Source organism: Macrosteles quadrilineatus, unplaced genomic scaffold (genome assembly GCF_028750875.1).
Source record: "Macrosteles quadrilineatus isolate MER2022 unplaced genomic scaffold, UCM_ALF_1.0 Scaffold_1__1_contigs__length_201487025, whole genome shotgun sequence".
Taxonomy (NCBI): Eukaryota; Metazoa; Arthropoda; class Insecta; order Hemiptera; family Cicadellidae; genus Macrosteles; species Macrosteles quadrilineatus.
In genome coordinates, this window is record NW_026542594.1 from 58220742 (window position 1) to 58231103 (window position 10362).

The window sequence follows — 10362 nt, forward strand, 5'->3', positions numbered from 1 at the left end:
AAATTTTCAAAGTCACAAGATGGTTTCTGAAACTCTTTATACAACTCTCCTTTATAAAAATTTAAAAAAATATATAATCCAAGAAATTGAGCTCTTTAGCCACAAAATCCACCGTTTTTTTACTTACCTGACGAAGAAATAAAAACAGTAGCAGCCGACGAACTTTGTTATGTCATATTTAAAAACTCATTTAAAAGTACCGACTTTATTTCAAGATTTAAAATAGAAAATATAAACTTTTGAGCTTTTAATTAGAACCAATAGTGTCCTAGACTAATTGACATCTTACACACGAAGTGTCAACGATTTACCTTTAGTCTAAATGTCAAGTTATTTTGAAGCTGGACATTGAGTTTTGGTGCCGTTTTCATTGGCATCTAAAACTTCTAACCTGCACTAAGATGGCGGACCTGGCTTCAACTGCTTGTATGTTAGTTATATAGATGTGCTCCATCTATTGGTGTTATGTGATCGTTGATTTATAACGGAATTCTGATGAAAATTTGATCATGAATTATTAGCAGTTTTGCAGGATGATTAACAATAGTTTTTTTTTTTTTTTTTTTTTTATTTAAATTGCTTGTTAGTAGGCAACAAATCTTAGAGATGTGTATACATTTTTTAGGACAAAATTGAATTGGCAGATGCCATGGTAAAGAAGCGTACTAGAAAAAGTTACTGTCGCCTCATCCAATTTTTACAGCAGTCAGCTGTTGACATGCTAGGCGAGCAACCGCGACAGTGAGGACGGGGAACAGCTGATTTCATGTTCCTAGTTGGCAAATTGTCTGCTAGCTACTAACGTACACATGCATAAGCCATCAGCGGTAGCACCAGTAGCCTCAATGAATATATAAACACTTGTGTTAAGGTTTAAATACAGTAGTCAATGTTATTACTGAATTTGATACTATACATATTGTTACTAATATATGAAATGGAGAGAAACGTTACCTTAAAAATACAAAATTTCCCAATTTATATCCAGACCTTTTTAAATAGCTTAGAAAACAAATAATTTAGTATATCAAAGTGTTTTTGGACGGTTATTGGTAACAGGACAAATTCAAAAATTGTAAATTTAAAATTCCCTTGTTATTCTTATAAATAATATTGTAAAATGTTGTAGTTTGCTTGTTTATGGATATATTTTGATCAAACTTGGCAAATTTATTCAAACAATTACAAAACTATTTGGATCATGAACGGTACTCTAGTTTTCCCAAGGTAGGACACGTGAATTGGAATTTTGGCGTTACAGGCACAATGACAGTAAGAATCAAACAAACGTACAGATATAAACTAAAGACTCGTTTCGGCTGTCTTATTATATACAACGTAGAAATAACCAAACACTTCATGAGTCTACGCAATGTACAGACAAAACAGTAAAGACTTTATAATCTTATAACTAACTATCTGCCCATGCTTCGCAACGGGGTAAGAATCTTTGGGTCTCTAAATCCACCGTAAAAAAATAGTATATTTCGTACCTAGGGCCTACAGTGAGGTTTTGCCGACTCGATATCGGGTTTTAAGTTCGGGACGAAGTCGAGAACGTGAAACGATCGAGAGCTGCAAACCCATTTTAGCTCGTGGTACGAGCGCTATTTTTCACCCAAGTGTGTTTAGCAATATAACGTCCCTCTTATTTATGTGAAATATTTTGAGGAATCAGCAAAATCAAAAATAACAATAAATAGTTGTCTAGGCAGCTGTGACAAAAAACAAGTCTATTGCAATGCCATGGATACTGCTTGTGCATTTAATATACATTAATGTTTTAAGTAAATAGGCGAACAAGTGATTTTGCGGCCCTAGGGATGTAAACCCCTGCTCGGTCCCCATATGACGATGACAGCTGGCATGGCCAGCATAACGTAACTTTCAGCCACCAATATAAACCAGCTAAATGTATGTAAAACAGCTAAAAACATCATAGTGAGGTGAAAAATTCGTTACGCATACTTTTACATTACCATGAATTAATTATATGCATACAGAAAAAACGGAGTCATACTTATTGCGTATTTTAACGTAAACTAGTGGCTTGTAGGGACATAGTCCCTAAAAAGCTACGGAAAAGGAATTATTGTTGGAATATTTAAACAAACTCAGAATCAAATTATCTATATGTCAGGATAGGCCTAGATATCCCACTACAACATATCTTTTGCGCAAAAAAAACAAAACAGTTTGTTGTTTGTCTTTGTTTGCTTTTGTTGATGACGTTATGTTCAATAAAGACTTTGAATGATTCCAGAGGTTTAACTGCTAAAGGCAGCAAACATGTTTATGAATAAATATTGGTTTATTAAGGTAGCTTTGGTTTTTTGGTTAATGCTGATAACAAGGCTTCCCCGATTGAAATACAGTATTGGAAATTGTCTTCGTCAAATAAAAAAAGGCAAAAAATGGTGTGTTGAGATACCCTACCCAGTTATTATTTCTAAGTCTATGCTCATTTTGTAAAGGTTTAACAAAATTATTCTTAAGTAAAGGCATCCCATTGACAGAACTTGGACCTAAATTTGTTTGTGATCAACATTAAAAAAAACACTATTAGCCTAGTGTAAGTAGGTATGTGGTGTTAATCCTCCTAAAGGTGCGATTGATTTACATATTCTACCAAAAAAGGGCCTAGTCAACGTCTAATTACTAACTATTTTGCGGCTAGTTAGGGTTCCATTACCCAGTTATCGAAACTAATCACGACATAAATATTTTTGGTTCGTTTAAATACCTGTACGAACCTACTTCATCTCTATTCCCAAATTGTTTTCTAAGAGTAACCGTTGAGGTTATTCCACTTCATACAAAATATTGATTAAACACTACAATAAATCTCAAATATAAATGTTAGTAAATTAAAAAAAAAATTGGAATAAATCTTTTACATATGTTTTGAAATAAAAACAAAGAAGATCTTATTTTAATCTTGAATCGTTTCTTAAATCTTGAAAACAATTTATTTCAACTTTGACATAACTAAAAAGTCTTGATTATTAAAGGTAACGTTATCCCTTTATATAGTTGGTTTTATATAGTATACATTACATTGCAGAATTGACTGGCAAATGAGTAATCCAAATGTAAGCTTACTTGCTAATGATAAAATCACGATCAGCTGGATTGAAGTAAACAAAAATCAGCAGTAAATGCCTTATAATGCTATTCTTATGGAGAACATTGTACGTTATATCTAATTTTGTGTTAAGATTTTGGGAATTTCACTATTTTTCCCGCCGTCACGGGATAAAGACCTTTAATTTGAGCCCTCTCACGTCATTCTACGACTTCCCAGTCGCCCACAATTTTGACGCAAAGAATCGGCTTACGTAATTAATATATAGATAGAATAGATTTCTTGTATATTCCCATGAAACTGACAATTTACCCAGCACATTAAGGCCTTTATTCCAAGTATCTCAGTTCGTAAACCATACATACAATGTGACGATAAAATATCAACAAAATAGCATGTAGTTTTATGTAATCGTCACGACATTTCATTTGGTCCATTGACTTTAAATCCATTAATTGTAAAAATTATTGGAGCTTTGAAAAAAACTTCATATAAAATCCTTACACTAATAAAAGACGACGTCATGAGCGCGGGAAATGAGCTACAGCGGCTAGGGCATAGCCACATGAATACAGAACGGAATGAAGGAACTAGAACGGAGAACTGGCAACAGCGCACGCGAGAAGTAGGGGGGGCGCACACACCGCTCAAGCACTACAACGCATTAGTGGCATCCTGTCCACACACTGTTGATATATACCGATTTGTGGCATGGTGCCACAATTTAAAAACTGGAATGTTAGATGTTAAAATGGAGTGTTCATTAAAAATATCGATGCAGACATGTTTCTACCACCTTCCTTCATCCACTGGTGGCCGCAGGTTGAAAGATGCCACAATTAGGTGTTTGCGAGTATTCGGTAAAACCCCGTATGTGTGTGTCTGGATGTGTACAGAGCTAGAGACTACACCTGTGGTCCGATTTCGATGAAATTTGGTATGTAGGTTCTAATCCATGGTATCTCCAGGCGTTTTTTTCATTTTTTTGAAATTTTGATTTTTAATGGGGATTTTCCCATAAAAACCCATAAAAAACCGGAAAAATCGGAATTTCTCAAAAATGGCCCGAACGATTTTGATTAAAATTTAGTATGTTGTAGCCCTTTAAATTCTGAACAAAATGGTACAAATCCCATTTCTGTAAAAATTACGGTTCAAAAGTTATGGTAAATTATGTTATTTTCCCATAAAAACCCCATAAAATAACAAAAAATAGGATTTTAGACAAAAATCCAGTTTTGATTTAACATAGTAGGTTATGGTCCTTACAATTTTGATAGCTTTTTTTCATTTTTAGAAATTTTGATTTTAGATGGGGATTTCCCCATAAAACCCCATAAAATAACGGAAAAATTGGATTTTCCCAAAAATGGCCCGAACGATTTTGATAAAAATTTAGTATGTTATAGTCCTTTATATTCTGAACAAAATGGTACAAATCCCTTTTCTGTAAAAATTACGGTTCAAAAGTTATTGTAAATTATGTTATTTCCCCACAAAAACCCCATAAAATAACGGAAAAATCGGATTTCCCAAAATTGGCTCGAACAATTTTGATAAAAATTTAGTATGTTATAGTCCTTTAAATTCTGAACAAAATTGAACAAATCCCATTTCCGTATATTTACTCTCACCGCTTACACATGATAAAGGTTGTTGATAAACTTATGGGAGAAAGTATGTGTCAGAATGCTGATACCGTTTATTTTTATCTGTTAGATGAGATTTCTACATATTGAGACCTATTTGTTAAATATGAAGTGAACCGATCAAGAGCTCTTCTTATTCTCCCAGAATTTTAAGCTTTTCTAGAAGTGTTTGACACTATCAAAAGCTTTTGAAAGATCCATGAATATACCTGTTGTACACTTACCGTGGTCAACTGAGTTGAAATCACTTTAAAGCAAAAAAGGCTGTTTTATTAAACCCGGTCAAAAAGACCTTGAGTTGAGTCCTTACGTTTTCATTTCAATGTGAGTTCTGCAGTGTTGAGGACAATATTTAATGCCAATGGTGTAGGAAAAGAAAAAAATATACAAATAACACAAGTTGATTTTGTAAAACTAGATTCATTTAGACTCCTTATTCATTTTATATGTTACAGTAGTTTTGTTTTTTATGATATATTTTATATCTCAAAATGTTGTAGCTTGGAGACTTTAAGCTGCCTCAAATGAAGAGACCAGCAACAAAGAAGCCAGCAGAATCAACACCCTCAGGGCCTGTGGAGCTGTTCCCATCTGACTCTGACAGCGACAGCGACACTGATAACTTCGGGTAAACTGACAATTGTTTAACCCTCCGAGTGTCCCTTGTTTTGGCCTTAATGTCTGCCTAATTTTTGCTCATTTGCAAGGTTTTATTAAAACGGATCTGATAAGCTTGAAAACAATGTTAATTATACTGTTCTATATACCATTTTGTTTGGAAAATCATGGGCTTCAATATTATACATAGGACATAAGGAATATTTGTTTCAAAAAAAATTTTAGGTAAAAAAAAATATTTGGGAAAATTTAAAAAAAAAATAATAAGTTTGCGCTCAATGAAATTGTATAAATTATAAGCCTATAAATATTTGAAAATAGCAACTTTGTTCAAAATTTTATGAGGATTACAAATATATAATAATATAAGGAAGTAGATTTGCAAATAAATAAGTTATGGGCAAAAAACAGATTTCAGTACATAGCGTTTAGCTAAGAATGCATAGTCTAACCATAGCAAGGAATCTGGCTGATAATTTACATCAATATCACTACCTACTTCTTCAGGATCATCAACCAGCCCTTCAAAATCACTTAAATCTTCTTATAATGCACCACGTATATCACTACTTTTGTTTTTTAACACTAAAACAATGATAAACGTAATAAAACACATCAGTCATCGGTCCGAGTCTAACCAAGCTGTTTACAAATACACACGTCAGCTGTCTGCTACAATATTTTCGGAACTAAAATGAATAGCGCTTAGAGACAGACCTCCGGAGAAAGCTCTGAATCTGTAAAATAAAACAATACCTAACTCGATCCAGTTCAATCCGATTTTGTCAGTCATAGAGCCTTTGCCGTAAACACTACACAAAGTGTGTTATGTGTCGCTGCAGCGACAAATAACACTCGGAGGGCTAAGAATATATAACAATATTAGTATAAGTTGTTGTTTAGTTTTTAAGTCAATGTTAAGTATTTTATATCCCCTTCTTCAAATCAGAATGTAAGGTAAAGTTCCAAGCAGGATAAATTCTATACCTAGATACTATTGTTATTGGGCTATCTAACAAAAGGTCAATATTAGATAGTAACAAGACCAGAGATTGGGACGATTCCTTACAAAAATATTAATGTTGTATATAAACACAGAAAACAAAAATATCCATAATAAAGTAATGTAAGTTACAGTAGGACTTTGATTAACTTACACCCTTTTATAACCTTCACTCTTTGTTATTCATTAACCTGCTACAGATTATTTTAATTTGGTTTTTATGTCTGCATATGCATTTAGCCTTTTTGTTCCCAGCACTATAGGCTAGTAAAACTCTGAACCTAGAGTTAAGGCGGCTCCGAGACATGCGCCATTTGCCAATCGCGAAATAATTTATGTTCGGCGATCTAGTTGTCTTGCTATTCGCCGATTAACGAGCAGACGTCTACACGTGTGTTGTTTTTGAAGCAACTGTTTGTTTCGGGGATAACAAATATTCGTTCACTTTGATTTGTGTGAAAATACCGACAATGAACGGGAAAACACGAGCAAGAATGAATAGTAGGCAACTGCATGCAAGCAGCAAACTACACAATTGTTTTTGTGTTTCAGGACTGTTGAGGGAAATACTGTTAAAGGTAAAAAGAAGACAAAGCGGCTGAAAAAGAACAAAAAACTGGTGTCCCAACCAACAAATGAAGAGAAGAATGAAGAATCAGATAGTGATGAAATGGATGATGTTGTTGAAGAACTTAGACTATCAGATCTTGAATAAATGTTTATTGTATCATAAACACATTTTTTAAATGAATTAAATATTATATTGAATATTTGTTGAGTAGAGCACCATATTTTCCTCAAATAATACAAAAGTCATTTTAAATCAATTTTAAACGAAGTTCCCGATGAGCAAGAGACTAGAAACTTGTAACATAGCTCACAAATGGATGACAATGCAATATTATATCATTTAATTTTCATTTTTCACTTGGGCTACGCCCCATGGGCTTCCAAATTGTCCATGTTTACATTTTGAAAGAATGTAAATATATAAATTAATTTAAGTCAGCTGTAAATACTTAAATTTCACAGTTAGAAGAGCAGAGGTTAAGAGGTAACAGGTTTTGCTCCCGAGATATTCTAAAAATATAAAACAAGCATTTCAAAGTAAAGATAAAACATCTGATTACAGATAATAAGGTTTTGGTTATGTATTAACAGGTAATTTAAAATAGATTTAACAATAGTACCCTAGTTTCGTACCTAGGGCCGAAAATGAGGTTTTGCTGGTTCGAGATAGTTTTTAAGTTCTCGACTTCGTCTCGAACTTAAAAACTATCTCGAACCAGCAAAACCATTTCGGCCCGTGGCACGAACGCTATTTTTCACCACACTAAAATATTCCCACTATTACCACTATTCACTAAAATAATAATGCACACTGATAGTCAACACAACTACAACTCATGGTTATGTGAATAAATAATTTGAATCAGCAAAAATAATAATAAATAGTTGCTAGGCAACGGTGACAATAAAACAATCGATCAGAGGTTGATCTAAATTTGAAAAGTTTCAATGAACTTCTAAACTCCTTATGACAGTAAAGTTATGCGACAAGCCAAATATCACTACATTTCTTGCCTAAAAAAGTTCTGTAGTGTAACTGACATGAAGAAGGTTGTGCAATTTTTAAGATTTGTATATTTCTATTCTAAAATATAAATAAAAATTTACATGCCAATTTTGATTAGAAACTAGTCATGCAACATTTAAACAATACTAACTTTCCTCCCTTAAAAACATTAAGGCAATCAACCTTTAAGAGGGTTGTGCAAACGTTCAATATAAATCTGAGATATAGGAGTCTACGTTAAACTTTCAATACCTTATGAAACTAGTCATGCAAAATATCAAATAAAACTGTCGTTTCTGCCAGAAAAAGTAGTAGATTATGTGCTACAAGAGGTAAAGAGGTCAAGAGGTCTGAGTCGTCGTTATCAAAATATCTATATGTCTAAGATAAAGTAGTCAACATAGAGATTTAGGTTATAAACTAGTCCTACGACATGTTTAACAACAATGCATTTCGTTCCTTGAACAGTAGTGTATTGGTTTTTTAAGATGATAATGCGAATTTAAGATTTATATAGGTCTTAAATAAAAGAGTTAGCTTAAAAAAAATTAATGGAATCTAGTCATGTGACCTGTCAAATAACACTGCCTTTCTACCTCAGAAACACTATCGGAATTGATTTAAAAAAGGGGTGTACCTTTGGTAAGATATCTTTAGGTGTATGATGAAGGAGTAGATCTAAAAGTATTATCAAGAAACTGGTAAAATTTGACTGCCTTTCCAGCTTAAAAAAGTAATACATTCTATAATCAAGTGGCTAAAGACATTAATATTTAGTTCTTAGATAAAGGAGTCGCTTGGAATTTTGATGAAAAAATAGCCATGTGGCATGTCAAATATCCCTTTCCTGCCCAAAACCAGTATTGCAATCGATATCCAGGAGGATGTTAACAGTTTCCTGATATCTAGGTCTAAGATAATAGAGAGCTATCAGGTCTAGTGGTCAGAGCACGGGATAATGTCCCGGGTTCAAATCCCACCAAATCACTAATAGATTTTATCTAATAATTATTGATGCCACAAACCCGTAGGTGCCTGAAGAAATGTTAAGAAAAAACCCGGGCTCGTGCGTAGCGTCCTCGAAAAAGAAAACTGGACTCGGCTTAAATAGTTTAATAAAAAAAACTAATCATGCAATGTGTTAAATAACACTAGACCTATGTAAAAAAAATGTACAATCGTTTGTGAGTTGTGCCATTTTCAACATTTTCGTATAGAAGGGGTCTAGTCATTTAAAAACTTGATGGGAATGAATTTTTGGTTTATAATGATCACCCAAGTAAAGCCGAAACTCAGACGGATAAAGATGTTAAGTTCAAGGTTAAGTTATATTCGTGAAGTTAACACATGTACGTAATTTTTACAGCATAAATAGCATAGTTCTGTCCGTATATTGCGTAGAATCAGCAAGTTTTTTGTTATTTCGACGTTCTTTAGAATCAACGAAAATAAGTTGTATCTCAATTTTAGTCCGTCTACTTTCTTTGTCTGTCTTTAATTGCGTATATTACGCTAAAATTCCAATGTACGTGGACTATTTCGAGGAAGCAACAGTACATATAAAGATTGAAATTGCCTTCGTATATTTACTGGATTGGTGAGAATGTCTATTGCCATTAAAATATATTCTAACAATTTTTAAAATAAAAAAACGAACGTTCAAAACTCCCGTTTTGTTCGGTATTGTATAATTTTTTTTTAATGTTAACTATATACGTCTTCTATGTATATAAAATCCAATGTATGTTTGTTTGTATGTTTGTTTGTCTTTTATGGACTCCGAAACCGCTCGAAAGATTGTAATGAAACTTTCAGGCATTATTAAGCATTATTCAAGGATGGTTTGTGTGAAGTTTGGTGCAGATCCGTCAAAGGGGCTCCGCCCCAGTGGAGTTTCCCATGTTAACCTTGTGAGTACTCATAAATGGAATTAAAGAATCTTAACAGCTGGTTCAATTAATCAATTTGATTCTGTGATGTTCAATAGCATTAAAAAGTTAATAGGTTTACCAACAGGGTGCAGCACTATTATTTTTTTTAATTTATGATGACAACAGCTAATTTTGAACCAAAAGGTGAGTGAGCATAGCGAACGAACTTCAACCAGGACGTGATTGAGCCATGCGAACGAGCTCATCTTGAAAATGAACGAGCATTTGACATAAACCCAGGACAGGACGACGTCTGTCGGGTCAGCTAGTTATGAAATAAAAATCGTCTCTACAGAAAATACACAAAATCTGTATAAATTATATTAGCCTACAGTTTTGTATGTGAATCCCATAGAATCTTCATTTTTACGTTGCCTAGCCTAAGAATGCAGAAACTAGTCTTACCTCAACCTTTGTTTGGTTGTATGTATTTATTGTATCTCTGCAAAATGTTAGAAACTGAAGTACCGATCAAAATTCAAATCGTGTTTCTGTATTTC

The 10362-nt window shown here is 33.4% G+C and overlaps 1 protein-coding gene across 3 annotated transcripts in view; it reads left to right on the forward strand.

Moving 5' to 3' along the window:
• The window catches only part of LOC128983208 (nucleolar complex protein 2 homolog), a 182470-nt gene extending 175345 nt beyond the window's left edge, over nt 1-7125 (forward strand). For all 3 annotated transcript variants that reach the window (XM_054402415.1, XM_054402416.1, XM_054402417.1), the window contains exons 13-14: nt 5235-5362; nt 6908-7125. In XM_054402415.1, coding sequence (XP_054258390.1) covers nt 5235-5362; nt 6908-7070 — 291 coding nt within the window. In that variant the 3' untranslated portion in view covers nt 7071-7125. The remainder of the gene's footprint in view (nt 1-5234; nt 5363-6907) is intronic.
• Nucleotides 7126-10362: the final 3237 nt, after the last annotated feature.